Source organism: Hemicordylus capensis, chromosome 6, assembly GCF_027244095.1.
Source record: "Hemicordylus capensis ecotype Gifberg chromosome 6, rHemCap1.1.pri, whole genome shotgun sequence".
In the NCBI taxonomy this organism is placed as follows: domain Eukaryota; kingdom Metazoa; phylum Chordata; class Lepidosauria; order Squamata; family Cordylidae; genus Hemicordylus; species Hemicordylus capensis.
In genome coordinates, this window is record NC_069662.1 from 124850624 (window position 1) to 124869953 (window position 19330).

At 43.6% G+C, this 19330-nt stretch overlaps 1 protein-coding gene across 6 annotated transcripts in view; it reads left to right on the top strand.

The window, feature by feature from the left end:
* ETV1 (ETS variant transcription factor 1) overlaps positions 1-19330 on the top strand; it is a 110319-nt gene that overhangs the window by 48536 nt on the left and 42453 nt on the right. For 5 of the 6 annotated variants that reach the window (XM_053264746.1, XM_053264747.1, XM_053264748.1 and 2 more), the window contains 2 exons: positions 9668-9797; positions 14809-14997. In XM_053264746.1, the coding sequence (XP_053120721.1) occupies positions 9668-9797; positions 14809-14997 (319 nt within the window). Of the gene's footprint in view, positions 1-1217; positions 1237-9667; positions 9798-14808; positions 14998-19330 lie in introns of those variants that run through there. The other variant, XM_053264752.1, reaches the window with a different exon arrangement.

Consider the following 19330-nt stretch of genomic DNA (forward strand, 5'->3'; position numbering starts at 1 on the left):
TCAGTAGGGTTTCTTCAGAGTTTTTTCATGCTGTAGAGAAGTGTTCCCTCTAAGGTGTGTGTTTGTGCATGTGTACACACTCATGGGTTTTTTTATTTCTACTCAGTTAATTTTAGATCCCGCTCAGGTTGAATCAGGAAGACCCTACTCTGAATGCACATGCGCACAAACACTGCTTTGATACTACCTCCCAGAACAAAACTCATTCCGCACACAGATGAAAAAAATTAAAACACTGCTGTAGAGATGAATATGCCAACCTAAAAATCCTCCAGCAAACCTTCAACTCTGTCTTTATAAGCCAGGCTTTGCAATAGGTGTAAATAGTAGGAGAAGGGCATTAAAATCTGGAGTTAGAGCGATGAGGGCATTAGGGTCATTATGTTTTGCAGTTGTTGGTGTGTGTGTGTTCAAAGTAGGCACTTCAGAAATTGTTTTTTCAAGAGCACATGCTTTTTAAAGTACCAGTAATCTGTGGATTCTATCCTTTTTGAAAAGATGTTTCTTTTGACCACTTTTGAGTAATCTTTGTATAACTGAAGGTGCTTGAGGTAAAATATTTTGTCTGCTGTCCTCTCTATCCACCCACCCTTCCCCATTAAAAAAAAAAAAAATCCTCTCTAGAATATGTTTTCCCAACTTGGAGCAGGTGAAGAAAATTGCAAAAACAAAATCAGAGGCTCTGTCCTTAAATGTATTTCAGTTTGCATTTTGATAGCAGTTTAGAAATGTTATCACCCACTTTGTCACAGACATAATTCACATCTTTCTTCAGGCACTGTAAACAAGAGAAATGGTTTAATGGCTCCCTAAAAGGCACTCTGCACTGATAGCTGAGATTAGACCCTTTAGTAATGGATTTTTGCGTGCTGGAGAAAGAGGGGGAGGGAGGGCTTGGCAGAGGGAAATGTACTGGAAAAGCATCTTTGAGAGGCAGCGATGATGTATCTGAAGTGCCTGCTGCTCTTATGCATGGGCAGGTAGATGGGTTTAAGAGTCTTCACCACTGTGGCTTTATCAGTACCCTTTTTTGCCTCTGGAATTTAACTGCATATTAATTGAGGTCACCTCAATCAGTTCATCACCTGGAGACAGTGTGAGATCGGCTGAGATAGGAGTATGGCTGGCCCATCTTTTGTATACATGCTCATGAAAAAGCATGTGCCCTGTGTACATTTCTACGTATTAAGACTCTTCATTCCAGAGCACTGCTAAAATTCCTTGATTGGGCCAAAAGTGAGTAAAACCTTCTTGAGAACGTACGCAGAATACCCATTTCTAGCATACGTTTGTGGCAACTCTTGTGTCTTTTATGGCAGCTCTTCCATTTGTCATAGAGCGCAAAGTTCTCAACTTATTGGTGCTTTTTTTTCCAGATCTAATGTCGTTAAATGTTTTTTGCATGCAAGTTTCCAGAAGCTAGTAGCTTCCTATTGGCATCACTTCCTATTGGAAGAGATGCAAGTTTGGGGCGGTATAGAAATGTAATAATAATAGTAAAATAATAATAATTACTTTGTCCCAGAGCATGCATGACTCTGTAACTGTATATTTTATATACAGTTATCCTTTGCTCTATAAAGTCTATACATAGCTGAATTTAAATAACGGTGGTGGTACCCTGTCAAGATCACATGCAAACAGCAATTCCACTACTGAGTTGTTTGTTCACTGTGATTGGGCCAGTTCAAAATACATTCAGCCAAAGGTATTTTTTCCAGCCTTTTACTCAGATGTACCATCAGCAGTATTTTCTTCTTTCGAGGTTTGCCCATCATTCCCAAATTGTACCTTCTAGTAATGCATTGCCATTTACATCTGCTACTGACATCCTTCCAATTCGTACTTACGTGTGTCTCGATACATCAATGGAGCCATGTCCATTTGTTTGAACTGTCTCTTTTAATTGTCCTCAGAATAATTGAAAGTGATTTGCAGAAGCTTCCTTATTTTAGAATGGGTCCTTTCTATAAATGGTTCTGCTTTTGCAGCTGCTTTGTGTTTTAACTTCCTAGGTGAATATCCTTTCCTGAAGGCTAGGAAGAAGCTGTATCAGGAGACGAGTGTATGTTCGATTGTCTTTAACTCTACAGATAATACTAGAGTCCTTCATACAAATTCCAGTTTTGGCACACTGTTAGTCTAATTACGTGTGATACAGAAAAGTACATTTCACCAAGGCATTTTATATACAGTGGCTGACATCCTAGTAACAAAGTGCCGGTGCTTTCCATGTGCTGCTGCTGCTTTCCAGGCTAAGAACGCACATGTGCTTATGGGGCAAACTTTGCCAATCTCCTCTGCTCCAGAAGTACTTCTGTGAAGCCGGAAGAGAGTCCCTGAGGATCATGCAGCCCTCAGGAACCTTCTGGGGGGCAGGAAGGAAGATTGGTGAAAATCCACTCTCCCGTGACCAGCAGAGTGCTGCTCGTCTGTAGCACAGAAGTGCCAGCGATCCTCACGGATCGTGGCGCGCTGCACTTCATTAGGGTCTCAGGCACTGGAATTTGAGAGCTATGACAAAAGATTTGGCAATCTGTATGTTGCATGCCTCTTTTGTATGATGATTGGTTTACTCCTAAAATCAATGATCTTTGTATCATTCTTTTGGGCACTGTGTGCTGTATTTAATTATTCTCTCCCCCTGCACCCTACTTCTATTTATTTCTATAGCAGATGAGACTTTTTTGGAGACTAGAATTATAGTTATTTTTCCAAATCAGAAACAACAATATATGTCACTTGTACTGTTCAAAGTTTCCTAGACAATTCAGGTATGTTTAATTTTTCTATCAGAAGCCATTATAAGTGGCATCCAAGTTTCTTTTTCTGTGTTCCAAGGAATGGGGAACCTGAAGACTGGAATGCTTAGGTGCATTTATTATTTTGTAGTGTTTTTATATGCATGTTTATCAAGAGGGGAACAAACTGATTCAATATCCTCTCTCTGCCTCCCTTCAGATAAGTTTTAACAGAACATAGTGTATAATCCTAACCTAATGGGAATGTTGAACGGGAGAATTATTCTTGGCAGCAAAGAGAGAAAAAGCTTGTTAGTGTTTTCTTAGAAATCATCAGGAAGGTTTAAATATAAACCTCTCCCCTCCCTCCCATTTGAAACAAATATGTATGTTTTGCCTCTTGTTTCTCCAAACAGGCACACTTTAAAGAACTGTGAATAAAATTTTGCATGGTAAACACATCTGGGGAACACCTGAGGGTTTATTCAAATCTTATATCTATGTTTTATACTCTAGCAGCAGCAGCAGCAGCAGCAGTAGCAAAGATCAAGATCTTATGTAAAATCACTTGGGGGACTCTCTCTTCCAAGTGCTGCTTCTTTGCAGTCCCTGTATATCTCTGCAGAAGTTGTGCAGGACTAAAGTTTGGAGTGTTGGGCTTTTTTCTAAAGCGGATGTGAAAGAGTTAATGTCTTTGATCTGCATCTCTGAGAACCTGAAGAAGGTGGGATGAACTTTAATTAAAACTCCAGCACAGCTGCCTTCTAGCTCTGTGCTCTGGACCTAGCTAGTCCCGTACTGTAAGCAAAATAAAATGTACCTTGCAGCCGAGGCAGCAGGCAGGAGCCGTGTTCAGTGCAAGTAATTTAATTAGTGTTGATCATGACTCCAGATGATGGTGATTTGATAAGGAATAATTTAGTACTTAACAGCCTTTTACATGCACCAACTCCACGTGGGAAGGTAAAGCAAATTGCACAAAATGAATGTGCTGCTTTTACTTGTGGCTGTGCCAGTGAGCTGGAAAACTGCCTGTTAGCAGCCGTTCAGGCTCTCCATGCTGTGAAGAAATACCCCAACATTTTTTCACATAGGACTGCAAGGTGGGAGTCGCAGTGCTCCCCTTATGTAAAATGAATAAAGGGAAGTAATTTTTCATAGGAGATTAGCTGTACAGAAGCAAGCAGCAATAGGAAAGTTAGAAAAGGAAAATGGAGCAGTGTTCAGTTTGTGTTGGCACATGAGATGTCAGGTTTTAAAAACGGGAGATTTTGTTCTGGAGGTCTTAGGAAATTCTTCTGATCAGTAACTTGGTAGAGATGCGGATTGAATACAAGACTTTAGAAGCAGATGAGATACTTGGTGAACATAGCATCAGTCTCTTAGAATGAAAAAGATGAGCACTTGCTTTTGGCATACAGATATTTTCCGAAGCTATCCAAAATGGTTGCCATGCTTGCTGACCACACAAATGACCTCCGCCGCCATCCATGGAGGCCATGTGTGTGTCGGTGTTGCACAAGTGCAATTGGGTGAGAGTGCCGCCAGCATGCGAAGATAGCTGGGGTGAGTGCTGCTACTACAGGAAGTGGCGATGAGTGGTGGAGGAGGAGGAAAGCACCTGCTCTCCTCCATTTTAAAGGTGCCTAGGATGTGCAGCAACTCGCTCTTCAAATCATGATTCATTCACATTGCTAGTCAACAGCTCAATATTCTTGAAAAGTGTTGTTGTGACTTGTAATTGGTAGGTGTAGAATCACCTCTTCATCTTCTGTTCTGAATTCTGATTCTGTTGAACCTGAAGATTCAAAATCTAAGTTATGATGTTGCCTCCTAGGCTGATTTTTTGTTTGTTTTTGTTTCTTTGGGAAGTAACTATTCTTTGTGGAATGAAAACTTGCATGCTCTTTTAGTTGGTCCAATACAGAGTACCTTTTATCTACTTTTTAACGTTCTTTGGGGTTGATACACTAGCTGTCTGTGCTGAAACCAGATAGGCATAATACTCATGAAGCATGAAATGTACCTTTGAGTTCTCTTGTGCTATTTGTACAGTCTGAGAACATGGAAAAGAAATGAGTGTGAATTGGAGCCATCTATGTGCAGCATTCATATTATAGCCAGTTGTTCTGTAGGTACAATACAGAACTCCTATGTAACCCCCAGTTCCCCAACTGAGATTTGTTGGAGATGCAGCTCTAACCCGACTCTTAGCACCAGTAACCCTATTTGCCACTAGGGGCACTGGGGTAGAGATAGTGAGCAAGGGAATAATCTCTTTCACTATGTTTTCTCTACTTCCCCTTTCTTAGACTAATAGTCTCAGGCTTCATTGGGAGAGACTTCCATACGTGCGAGAGACTTCCATATTTTCCCTTCCATGCGTGTAGCTAGCAGCAAGGCATGTAGGCGTTATCTATCTCCCCAGTGGATTTCCTAAATAATGTGCTTTATTTAGAACTTTTGCTCTATGTTTCCAGACTATAAGACTATTCCCATGATCAATGGAAAGCGGGCTAAGGGAGCTTAGCCCACTTTCCTTTGATTGTGGGAACTACTGGGCTCGCAGGCGAGCCCAGAGCCCCCAAAGTGGCTAGCTCACCTAAAACACCCTCCCCTTAAATGAGGTTAACGGAGTGAGCACGGTTAACTTCATTTTTTTTGCTCGTGTGCTGCCACGGCACGTGGCGACACATGAGTAGACCCCCAACTGGGAGGCCGCAAGCTTGGGGGTCTCTCCAGGATGCCCCATGCACTCGCGCGGGGCATCCTGGGACTTCCGGGGGGTCCTGCGGCCCCCACCGGCACTGTGATGGAGCCAACAGTTGTGTGGCTGGCTGATGTGGCCACCCAAGGCTGCGAGTTCGGTCATCTGCAGGGAGAGCGGGCTAAGCCTGCTCTCCCCGCAGATCTGACAGAAGTTCTTCTCACCACTCGTGAGAAGAGCTTCAATATTAATTCATTCTCTCCTTATCTGTGCACTTCCGCTGCAGCTGGGGTAGAGAAGGAAATCTGTCCTCCAAGCTCTCTTAGATTTGCAAAGCTTGCTCCTATTTCTCTGGATTAGAAATGGGTTGTCATTGTGAGAAGTGGTGCTTTGGCTTGGAGAAAATCAGCCAGTTGCCTGGACAATCCAGGATCCGCCCTTCATCTCAGCTATAACAATTAAAAGCTTTTCCTGCAGGTTCTCTGTGTTCTACTCATATAAGGTAGGGGTGTGTGTGTGTGTATAAAGGGAGAGGGAGAATGAATATAATAGAAAGTAACTAGCACTTCTATTTATCTAATCCTTCCTTTGGCCATGTAGCCATTCAAGGGAATGGCTTTGTATATGGTAAAAAGAATTTGTCGCTGATTTATTTTAATTTTAATTTTTTAAAGTTCACACATATCCTATGTTAATCTTAATAAAGGGCTAAATCTAATGTGGCAGGGCGGGAAGGAGATTTGATCACTGAGTGAAGCTCTTCTCACGATCGGTGAGAAGAGCTTCCTGCAGATGATCAAAAGGCAGCCCTGGGTGGCCGGATCAGCCGCCCACATGACTGCTGGCTCCATCACGGAGCTGGTGGGGGCTGCGGCGATTGGGGGCCACACAGCCCCCGGAAGTTTCATGTTGCCCCACGCGAGTGCGCGGGGCTTCCTAGAGAGAACCCCGAGGTCAAGAGGGGGTCTACCCGTGCGTGTGGCGAAACACGAGCAGCCAAATGAGATTAATGGAGTACTTGCTCCATTAACCTCATTTAAGGGGAGGGGGAATTAGGAAGGCTAGCTGCCTTGGGAGCACTGGGCTCGCCTGCAAGCCCAGTGGTACCCACGATCCTTGGAAAGTGGGCTAAGCTACCTTAGCCTGCTTTCCAGTGATCGTGGGAATAGCCTCAGTGGCTATTCTGACGATCAGGAAAAATTGGGCTAGGAAAGCCTAGCCCGATTTTTCCCGATCATCAGAACCACGGGCTCTGCTCCGAGCCCGGTGGTTCTAGAGCGGGTAACCCGCTCAAGAACCCCTGCCCCAAAACCAGGTTTGCGGAGCGAGCGCTCCGCAAACCTGGTTTTAATTATCGTGAGTAGCCATGGCGCGGCTTCACGCCATGCCTACTCACGAGGAGACCCCCCCCCAGAGGGGAGGCGAAAAGCTGCCTTCCGGCTCTGGGGGTCTCGCCAGCATGCCCAGCGTGCTCGTGAGACCTGGCTCTCAGTGTTGATCAAATATCCTGTTCAAAATGTAGGAATTGCAGCAGTATGTTACTGGTGTATCGGTTTATTTGGCTTCCCCCCCCCCCCAGTGTTGTGGGAATAAAACAATATTAGCCTTTCTGTATTCTAATGATTCTGGCATCTATGTTCTTGCTCTGTGGTCCTTTTGGAGGGTTTGTCTGTTAAGGAGTAGGTCCAGATTTTCCTATGAAGAAGTGTCTTTTCATGTCTAGTGTTTTAACTGTAATGAAGGTTGACCAGAAGCATGTGACCAACCTATGGAAAGAGTTAAGTAACATTCCATGGATGATCCTTGGGTTGACTTTTTGAGGCGTTTTAGATTGTGAACTGCCCAGGAACTTGCGTATCGGGTGGTATAAAATGTGTTTTATAAAATACATTGTATTCCTAACAAAGAAATACATTTTATTCAGAGTTCATATGCCACTTAGAAGGCTATTCTATTTAAAACAAAGAAAACCCTATTTTTGAATGGTAAAAAGGACAAGGATAGAAACAAGCAGCAAAACTGGGGTTATCTGCCTCTAACCCAGGATTGCACGCATGTGCGAATCAGGGCAAATGACCCAAGCTCTGGTAGTTTGAATCTGGGTAACCTTTCTTCTAACCCTCGTTTTTAAGCTCGCTTAGTGAAGAGCAGGGCTTCCTGTACCTAGACGTTGATCATGTGTCGGCTTTTCCTGGCGTTTTCACATCCCAGCAGCCAGCCACCGTGTTTTGTGAGAGAGTGCTGTGGCTTGGAGTGCTAGCTATGAATATGCCACTCTGTACAGCATGCTCTATGGTCCCATGCTAGCAATAGCTTAAATATGACTGGGCTTGCCACCTGCCCCCTTGTGGCCAATCAGAGTGCGGCTGCTGACATCATAGGGTTTCCCAACCACCTGGCATTGTGGGAAGGTTTTCCCGATCCCTGGGGAACTTCCTTGATCCAAGCTCACCACTGTAGCAGTCATCTGGGAGGGGTGGTTGCAGAGCCCAACAGAGGCTCTGCTTGTCTGTCCAGTATTGAGTAAGGACTCTTCCATACCCTAAACCGCCCCCTGCTGATCGTGTGCAAGTGCCCAATCCATGTTTATGATTATACTTTTCACATTATATGTTCCTCAACAAGTGCAATAAAACCAGAAAAGAAATAGAAAACAATCTAATTTGCTCCACAACTTAGAAAGCCAAAATTGTATTCTAGTTGAGTTAGTGCTAGAGGCTGCTATGTGGCAAATACATTTTGCTGTTGAGTTAGGCATTTGCAGCTAAAGGTTACTCCCCTTTAATGATATTTTGTAGTTCCTTCCCCTGTTAAAAACAAATCTCTGACATAATTTAGGGTGGCTAAAAACAAATGCAAATGTGTTATTGTTTCCTTGCTAATGAGCTGGAATTTTGGACATATCTCTGTTCTATGATAAAGGCACTAACAGCACAAGGTATTCCTGATATTTCCCATCTCTAATGACACCCAAAAGCATTCCTGATATCGTTCTCCCTTTTGGCACTGTGTTTTAGTGATTTAATTAAACACGTATTTTGTTAGACACACTGAACCAAAGGAGGGTTACTTGACCCACACTGACGGCAAAATTGGAAATATAATAAGCTGCCGCTAACTAGCTAATTTCAGGTGTGTGGAATTAGTATAAGCATTGGATTTGCACAGCATTTGCATGATTCCTGGAAGGTACCAAACTAGAGTTGAAGGATATGTGTCTTGGATGCACCTGTTCTCGTTTGTGAATGCTCTTTGCCAGTAATACGGAATCTTGATGCATGTGGCCAGCTTTTGCCTATATACAGTCATACCTCTCCATCCGCGAGGGTTCCATTCCGGGAGAACCTTGCGGTTGGTGAATTCGCAGTTGGAGAGCAATAGAAATTCATTGGAAACAGAGGGTTAGGGGAATCGTGGTCGGGAAAAGGCTGAAAAATACTGTTTAAAATAGGAAAAAAATCACCCCCTGAGCCCTCAAAATCACCACGTGACTCCTGAAAGTTGCAACACCCCACCCCCCAAAGTTGTCCTGAAATCTTGCCAAACCATGGATACTCAGCATGTGGTTGGTGAGACCTGCCACAGTTTCTCAGTCGCAGATACTTAAAATCGCAATTGAGAAACCTGTGGTTGGTGAGGGATTGCATAAGAAAATCACCCCTCCATATGTGATGGGGTACTAAATTATGTCAGCTACCCTCCATTGTGATAATACATGATCATGCTCTCTGGGTGGAAACATGAAGGGTTGATGTACATTGTGAGGAGAGAGAGAAGTAAATATTAATTTGGATTTCTTTTTATTACTTTGCAACAAATGCAAAAAATTTCCACCATTCAGATAAAGAGTTTGCTGATAAAAAAATAAAGAAAAAGGAGCCCTGTTAAGCCTGGTTTAAATGTGACAGTGGTCAGGCTAGAATTGGCTTTCCTGTGTAGAATTCCATACAGCCAGCTTCTTCTTTAAACGTGCATACCATCAACCTGCAAGCCAAGGCTGTGGATCCCTACCAGGTTAACGCCATGCAGTTAGCAGCTGAGGGGCCAATTTAATACGGAACTGGCTGGGTGCAAAGAGATCCACAAAGATGAGCAATATCAGCCATTCAGGAAGCATGGATTAAATTGGGCAGGAGGGTTACGTTGCCCCATTCTCATCTCATCTGATTGCATTGTTTGAGTTTGCTTAGTCTCTGTTTCTGTTTTTGTTTCTTTCCAGTGGCTTTTCATGGTCTCCCAGTGAAAATCAAGAAAGAACCTCACAGTCCATGTTCTGAACTCAGCTCTGCTTGTAGTCAAGAGCAACCATTCAAATTCAGTTATGGGGAAAAGTGCCTGTACAATGTCAGGTAAAGTAGCCAATCTGCTCGATGTTTGTTTCAATGGAAACTGATTATTAATGCCATTATGGTGACTGAGCCAGAAATATCTCCACTTGTGCACCATATAGACAGGACCTAAGGGCTATTCACACAATAGCCCCATCCAGTCATTATTCTAGCTGAGTACTACAGGGGGAATGAAAGCTTGGCCAACTAGGCATGTCTGCTGTGGCACCTTGCTCCATAGTCACATTCCTGGATCACCCCCCCGAGTGCACCCCCTTTGTTTGTTTGCAAAGGCATTTATTTTTATTTTATTTTATTTTATTTTATTTTATTTTATTTATTTAGCATATTTGTATTACACCTACTACCTACACCTACTACTCTCTAGTCAGTTTACAACCTTAAAACAAACCAAGAATTTTTAAAACAACCTAAAACATATAGAAGTTCCAATTTATAATAACTACCCATAATTTGCCATAATTTGGCAATAAGGTAAAGTGTGCCTTCAAGTCGATTTCGACTCCTGGTGCCCACAGAGGACAGAGCCCTGTGGTTTTCTTTGGTAGAATATAGGAGGGGTTTTCCATTGCCTCCTCCTGCACGGTATGAGATGATGCCTTTCAGCATCTTTCTATTAGGGATGTGCACGGAACCAAAGAGGTGTGGTCCGGCACTGGGGGGAGTGTGGCTTTAAGGGCGGGGGAGTAGTACTTACCCCTCCTGCCGCTCTTCCCCCTCTGGCGTTCGACTTTGCTGCAAAGTTTTTGGGGCGGCAGAGTTCCTCCCTGCCGCCCCTGCCCCCATCATTGTCTGCATCCTCTGTAACATGTGCCTAGCATGTGCCTAGCCATGCTAGCGTGTGCCCATCGCGGCGTGCGTGTGCCCATCGCGGCGTGCGTGTGCCCGTCGCTGTCGGTGCGCGCGACGCATACGTCACATGTTGTGTGATGTATGCGGCACGTGTGGCGGCAGCAACGGGTGCGTGCGCTGCGACTTTGCAGCAAAGTTGAGCGGCGGCAGGGGTAAGTACTACCCCCCCGCCCTTAAAGCCACACTCCCCCCCCCCCGCCCGCCGCCCGCTGGAACGGCCGAAGTACGAACCGTTCCAGAGGCCTCTTGCATGGCCCCGGACCGGTTCAGGCACACTCCTACTTCCTAAAAATCCCTGTAATTTGGAATACTAGGCAGTCAGCATCCAAGGAGAACCGGGGCGTATGTGGCTATGGAGCATGCTGGTACATTCCACTTCTGCCTATAGCTGAGTATAACAGAGCTATTACATTTACTCAGGTGGATAATTTGTGTACAGCGTACACATTCAGCAGGTTAAGTCTGGAAATTCCTGAGATAAAAGAATAGTGGACCGAACCACTTCACACTGCTGTAAAAAGAATCAGGTTTTTTAGGAGTGTATACTGCTTTTCAAACAAAAAAACCTTCTAAAAGTGGTTAGTTTTAGTTTAAATTCATTAGTTAGTTAAATTAATTAATTATTTAATTTAATTTAATTGTGGTTTGCATAGCAAAACAAATGAGAAGATGATTCCCTGTTCCAAAGGGACTTGCAATTTTAGCCAGCAGCCGCCACTGGAGAGATGCTGTGCTGGGCTAAATCTCTTCCCCCCTCTAAATACAAGAGCCACCATTTTAAACAGTGCTTCTGGGCCCAGTTAGCAGAATTCGTGTACAACAGTGTGTGTTCCACTCAAGTACAACCGTAAGCACAATCTGTACCTTACATGTGGGGGCTCTAGTCCCTGGATTCACATTTAAAATGTAAGTATGTACAGCCATGCACACAGAAGCATGTACGTGTGTACAGACATCAGTGTGCATGTACAACGTAATGTGTGACTTGTCTTGTCTACACATACAGCAGAATAAGGTTGGAAATTCCTGAGGTAATAGAATGGACAGAACCACTTCACACTGCTGGAAAAAGAAACACTTTTTTTTGTGTGTGTGTTCCCCTCTGCTAAAAACTGCCCACAGGTAGAATAAACTCGCATAGCAGGGAGTGAACTGGGATAAAACTTATTCCTTCACATCGTAGGTTTTTTGTTTTTTAATTTGCAGGGAGGTGGTGTTTTTTTTTAATGTGAGCACACAATCAACAATCTCATTCCTCACCTAATGTGCCAGTTTGAAGTGGAACGGTCCACTCAGCTTCCTCATTCTGCTGTATCTGCACATCATGCCTTAGACTGATGAGATAATGTGGTAATGCATTTAGCTGAAGACCAAGGGAAATATTTACATTCTTATCTGACATGCTCTACAATCATTTTGAAATAATAATGTTCTTTTTAAATATTCACAGTGTGTTCCCCTTCTTGGGTTTCAGAAGGGTGGGGTCTTGGTTACAATAAACTCTCTTTCTCTCTGTTGAAGTACTTTTAAATGCATTAGGTTAAAGGAGGCCTTCTTATTGGAACCAGGCCTGAGCAACACATTAGCTGTTTTGACAAGTTTTGCAGATGGTGTGTGAGTGCATTCATAGATGATTATTAAAGAATTCACGTTGTATTAGGCTTTGTAGATACTATTATCACTACAGAAGCAGGTTGCTCCCCTTTGGGAATATAAAAGGTGGAGAGCAAAACTTATAAAATAAATTGTAAGATCATTTTTTAAATTGATGTGATAGCATTATGCTCTTTAATAGCTTTTTCTTTTGGAAGCTCTAGTTTGTCGACACAGTACTTTAGCATGCTTACTTCAGATCTTAGAGTTATAATTAATGCTTCAGTACTATGTAGGAACCAATGTTTTCTCTTATTTTCCTCATCCGTATGTAGAATGAGTTTTATTCTGGGCAGCAGTATCAAGGCAGTGTGTGCGTACATACATTCAGAGTGGGGCATTCTTGATTCAAACTGAGTGGACATCCCAAAACATGTGAGCGCGTGCACATGTGCACGCCTTAGAGGGAACACTGGTAGGAACATCTGTCAAAACAGTCACCAAATCATGTGATTAAAGGACAACCACTCTCTTACTGGTGGCAATAAGAACCTTCATCCCATTTTCCCCTATGATATTTCTCCCTGGAAAAACTTTGCAAACAGCTTCAGGTACTGAAGAATATACTTGGCATACAAATATACTGTCCCACTTGAGCTAGTCTCATAATTTTACTGAAGGTCATTTTGTGCCTACAAATGTTGACTCAAGTATTTTTAAATGTCATCAGTGTTCACATATGTATAAATTATGTGTGCTGTTCCTACCATTGGCAGGACAGTCTCCATCTGAAGCACATCTGGGCTTTTTCAAGAGTATCTAAGAATGGTTTTCAAATTTTCCCATGCTTCCAGGTCAAATGAAAAATCTGTGTTTATCAGACATACAATTTTAAAATGCTTTATGTATCCTGTTATAATGTTGTGGTACAGAGTGCTTTCTGCCTGCAAGGCACCTAATTCACTACTTTAGGTGAACGTGAATCTGTTGCAGAAGCCCCTACCCTCAAGCTAGGAATGGGTTTCTTGCTAATTCCTTGCTTGAGAGGCTCCCTGAAACATCTGGCCAGTTTAAGTAGACAGAATACTGAGAGAGATGGGCCTTTGGTTTGACCAAACATGGCAGGTTTTGTACGCAGGTATGGGTAAGCAAAGCAGTGAGCTGGTTCGACATAATGGTAAACCATGAACAAATCATGGTTTAGTGTTTTCTAGCATGAGCATTGGAAATCAGCAGGTTCCGTTCATGGTTTAGTATTAAACTGCCTAGGCTTAGCCCTTCCATGAGACAAGGTGAGGTGGTCACCTCAGGCACAGGTGTGGGGAGGTGGTGGTTCAGGACTCCCACCACCACAGGTGCCACCCTGCTGTCCACTGCAATCACTTTCTTCACCCTGTTGGAGCATACTGTTCATCTTCTTCTCCTTGCCCTACCTAGAGTCACCCGATGAGCCTCTCTCACAATTACGTGAGAAGGCTACTGGGCGGGTGGCAGAGAAGGCTGCTCAAACTTACCATCCCTGCAGACAATCCATTTAGTCCTTGCTGGACACGTGGATCACACGCCCATATGGTCACCTGCTTTCCCTGGCAGCGTGGAGGGCCAGGGGCTGGCATGCCATCCTAGCCCCTGGAAATCCCATTTGGGGATCTCCCTGACGCTGGCCGGGAGCCTGCTCCTGCTGCATGATGCCGACACATGATCATTTAGCCGGGTTTAAGGGTGCGCTGGTGCCCTTAACTTTGGATAGCAGGCATGCCTCTTTGGCGTGTTTGCTGCTGAGGCGCCACTGGCTGCTGGCGGTTCATACGAACAGCCAAGACTGGGCTTGGTTTCCTTAGCCTGGTCTTGGCTGCGCACAAGAATAGCCTCAATGCATTTCATAACTGAACTTGGGTCTCCCCGGTCTAGTCCAGCACTCTAACCACTGCATCACACTGACTCTCTGGGACACACCCAGTGTGTCCACTGGGACACACTTTTTCTCTTCCTCCACTGACTTGAGCTAGGAGTGCCCTTACCACCACTTCCTGGCTTGGTGGCATGGTCCGAGAAGGCCTGGATGTTGCTGCCGCTGTTTTGTCAGCATATTCCGAGATTGCTGAGCAGCCACCCGCGGATGGGAGGTGGGTTATCATATGTCGATCACCTTCAAGAGCAAAATGTCTTGGAATATTCCTGAAACACCATTTGTTCTTTGGAACACATTTTGGCTTCTTCTAAGAACCTGGCAAACCCTAGTTTGTTCTTAAGCCTTAATGACAAGAGGGTATGAAACCAGGATTAGATTCTGACTGTATGTCCTGCGCTGTTAACAAACTGTGGTTAGAACAAGCTGGTAGTTGCTAAGTTTGGACACAACAACAAATTGCATTTTGTTCTAAAACACAGACAGAAGCTCTATTCTGTACTCCTTGGTAGGGGAGGAGAGAGGGAGAATGGCTAGCTGATGTCTCATTCAGTTTATCCCACATGCGCTGTTTGGATACTTGGTGCTGTGTGCTGGTCATAGCACTGTTGCCCTCTTATGCCTAACTTATATGTGTCTCCTTTGCTTAACTGGCAGTGCCTATGATCAGAAGCCACAAGTGGGAATGAGGCCCTCCAACCCACCAACACCATCAAGCACTCCAGTTTCGCCATTGCATCATGCATCCCCAAACTCGGCTCAGAATCCTAAACCTGACCGGGTTTTTCCTGCTCATCTGCCTCCATCCCAGCCCATCCCAGATAACAGCTTCTCTATGGACCACAGGTAAGGAGGAGAGTTCCCCCCGTCCCCATCTTCTTCCGAAACAAGTATTTTTAGTGTCCTGAGCTGATTATGAGATGGAAAAAGCCCTGAGGAATAGATGTGCTCAGTACAGAGGTGGCTTTTTTTGTAGCCATGCTTATTCTCTCCTGCTGTCCTTGATAACTGAGACTCTCATGACTATTTGGCAGACTGGATATCACAAGAGCACTGATGAGCAGGAAGGCAAGCAGGAAAGCTGTTTAGAAATCTTTGGTTTTTTGGGTTTGTTTTTTAAAAGGAAAACTGTACGCTGGACTGCAGCATCCCAGAGGGGCCCTGAAGCTGGGCCCCCAGTGCTGAAACACTATGAAGTCTCACCCTCCCTGCACACTTCACAGTTATGGGCTTTGTCTGAAGAGTTAAATGGTTTAAGCATGATCGTGGTTGCTTCCGTGTTTGGCAGGCTAGAGTGCCCTGTGTTTGGTAGACTGGAGACATTTTTAAAAACAATATAGTATGCAGTGACGTATTCTGGCAGGTGGGGTGAGGAGGGCTGGTGGTTATGTGGTGCTTGTTGATGGTTTAGACACTGCTCTACATCCAATGTGTTAATAACTGTAAAAATTCCACAGTCCAGCAGAATAGGGATCAGCATGGCATGTGCCAGCTTAGCATGGTGATGGTGCAGTGGGGAAATGACTTGATTAGCAAGCCAGTGGGGTTTGAATCCCCACTGGTATTTTCCCCAGACTATGGGAAACACCTATATCGGGCAGCAGCAGCATAGGAAGATTCTGAAAGGCATCATCTCGTACTGCACGGGAGGAGGCAAAGGTAAACCCCTCCTGTATTCTTCCAAAGACAACCACAGGTCACTGTGGTCACCAGGAGTCGAGATCGACTCGATGGAACACTTTACCTTGGTAGTTAGAAGGTTGGTCTTGGTCTTGGAAAACCTGGCTTTACCCACTCTGCCTTGATGGTGACCCTGGGGCCAGTCACCATCTTGCAGTCTAATTACAGGATTGTTATGAGGATAAGGAGGGTTTAGAGAACTATGAGCTCCTTGGAGGAAGGGTGGGATATAAATGTAGTAATATCTAAAAATAGAAACATTTCACACTTGTATTTGAAGCCCAATTCATAAGTAATATACGGCATCATTCTGCTCAGGTGAATATGGCTTGCTAACATGATTAAACCAGTAGGAAATTTTCTGATGCTTTTATTTAAATACCTTTATAGCCATGGTCTATAGGCATTACTACTGCTTGTTTTAACAATTTGCATAGTATTCATAGAGAGGGTGTGCCCCCCCCCCACCTTGAGCTTTTTGAAATGCAGCAGCTTAGGGAAAGGAAGTTAAGCTGCCAAAACAAACTATGTTCAAATAACTTTAGGCTGAGCAAAACCACAAAAGCTAAAAAACTGAATTGAAGCTTCAGCCACGTCCCTAAATCACCCTGTTTAGTTTTTGTATTTGAGGTCCTAAGGCAAAGCACTCATTGATTGAGCTAAACCTAGTTTGCTTAAATTTTGCTGTGGCTGTGTTTGAATTGTGATTATAATTGTTTATGCAAGTCTGATCAAACATTTACTGTTTGGTTATGTTCTATCCTGCCTGGTTCATACTCAAGGAGCCAGCTCTGATGTAATATTATGCATTTTCCTTTTGTGTATGTGTTGTAATGTATAGGCCTATGGATTTTTGCTAATATGAGCCATATTCGTGTAATTTGGTCATGGTTGACCTCAGCATGATTGTTCTAGCATCAGAATATTGCCACCAGACTACATGAATCATCCAGGGATTCCGTATTGTTGCTTATGTCCTCCTTATGTAATCCTTGGCATTAGGAATCTCCTACTGCACTGTGATTCCCCTGTTGCTAAAACATACAGCTAAGGCATACAGTCCGATCCTGTACACATTTTATTTGGAAGGAAGCCCTTTGAATCCAATTGAACTTCCTTCCAAATACATGTGCATAAGATTGTAACCTTAGTCATGGAATGCATTCAGATGTCAAACTAGACTGTGGCTTGGCATTATGCAGAAGCAGCTGCAGAAGCGTTTTATTTTATTTTATTTTAATAATATTTATATACCACCTGATACATGCATCTCTAGGTGGTGTACACAATTTAAAACACCACAAATATAAAACAGAGTAAAAAAAAGTAGGGATGGGCACAAACCAAGATGCCATGTGCATGCCGCCATCACACGCAGATTCTTGGTGCCGTTGCAGCAGGAAACTGCATGGGGTGGCGGAGAGCAGGTAAGGACTTGCTCTATTCCCTTTTAAGGGTCCTGCTCACCACTCCCCCCTGCAGCTGTGCCGAATCGGTTTGGCACTGACCCTGTGCATGAACCTCGGTTTGTGCACATTCCTAAAAACCAGTTAAAACAATTTGACAGACTAAAAAGTTTAAAACCATCTCATGAGGTAAAAACAGTTTAAAATTAATTTCAGTTAAAAGTCTGAGCAAACAGGTGTGTCTTGAGGGTCTTCCTAAAAGCAAACCAAGAAGGAGATGCCCTTATTTTAACAGGGAGCATATTCCAAAGCCCTGGGGCAGCCACAGAGAAGGCCTGGTCCAAAGTTGCCACCAAACAAGCTGGTGGCAACTGTAACCAGACCTCTCCAGATGACCTTAACAGGCAACAGGGTTCACAACAGAGAAGGTGCTCTCTTAAGTACCCTGGACCCAAGACATTGAGGGCTTATAGGTAATAACCAGCACTTGGTATTATGCTCAGAAACATATCGGCAGCCAGTGCAATTCTTTTAAAATTGGTGTCATACAGTCCCTTTGGGTTGTCCCAGTGACCAGTCTGGCTGCTGCAGAAACCAGTGGTATTTTCTGAACTATGTACAAAGGAAGCCCCACGTAGAGCACATTACAGTAGTCAAGCCTGGAGCATATGCACCACTGTTTTAAGGTCATTTATCTCCAGTAATGGGCATAGTTGACATATCAGCCACAGCTGATTAAAAAATGCTCCTGGTCACTGCCTCAACTCGAAAAACAAAGAGAGTTTTGGATCCAGGAGTACTCCAAAGCTACACACCTGATCTTTCATCAAGAACAGGCAGATCTAAACCATCTCTCAGGTCCTGACCCTCCACAGTCAGTTCCTCCATCTTATTTGGATTCAACCTCAGTTTGTTATCCCTCATCCAACCCATTACTGCCTTTAGGAAGGTATTTAGGAAAGTTATACCTTTTTGAGCTGGCATGCTCCCTTTCTTCCTTCCTTTTTCTGCTATGGTTTTTAAAACCCGTCTCTGAGTTCTTGGCAAACCATGTCTGCTGTTGTGACTGAACAGGGCAAGCCATAGTTTGCTGCATTCAGATGCAATAGCAAAAAATGGTTTGACAAGAACCCTGAAATGAGTTTTAAAATATCAGTGCCTGAAGGGAGGAGGGGGTGTAAACTCATATGCTTACTCATGCATATAACACCAAATCATAGTTTGGCATTGCATCTGAATGCACTTTTTGCTGTCACAGCTGGCTTTGGAAAGCTCAGTGTATCTTAAGTCCAACAGAACTCCTTCCTTTGCAGTGCAATTCATGACAATCTCCTGTTTGAGCATTAACAGTTATGCCACCTTATTCCAACTCTTATATAAATGAATGGGGGTGGGGGCGTGGCAAAATTAAGCTGATGGGTGGGACCAGTGATGTATGGAAGAAAGGAGATCTCCATTTATAAAATGTTGTGTACCACTAGCTTAGCATACCTGTAGCTCCAATAACACACTTCATAAAAGGCACAAGTATGTGGAATATAAATGGCCCTAACAAGCACCAACAGGAATCAAAGACACTTGTATAAACACATGGCTTGCTTCCATACAAAGCTTCAAGTGCAAGTATTATTAACTTCCTTTTGAAGCTTCACAAGTGAGCCTGTTTCTTATTTTAAGTTTGCTCCTTGACAGTTTTGAATGATTATTTCTGCTTCTTTTATTGACTAAGGGGGGAAATGAATGCAGTGCCAGTCAATGTAGCTTTTTTTTTTAATGTGTTGAGTTTAAGGTTTATTTTCTGAATGTGTAGGAGGACTGCAAAAGCATCACTCCTTTCACCATAGTGTAGGCCTTTTACCATAGTGTAGGCTATTTTTAGCAGTGTGGAATATATTTGCTTCTGGACTATGTGATTGTCATTCTTTGGATTGAATGATTCCCCCATTACTTTTAATGAATTTGTAAATATTTGATATAATCTATCCAGATATTAAATCTGTATTTACAAATACATATTTTTGCCCCAGCTCTGCTGTATACATGAAGATTCTGATATGCAGCTAATACTTGCACAAGGATGGGCTGCCCTATCT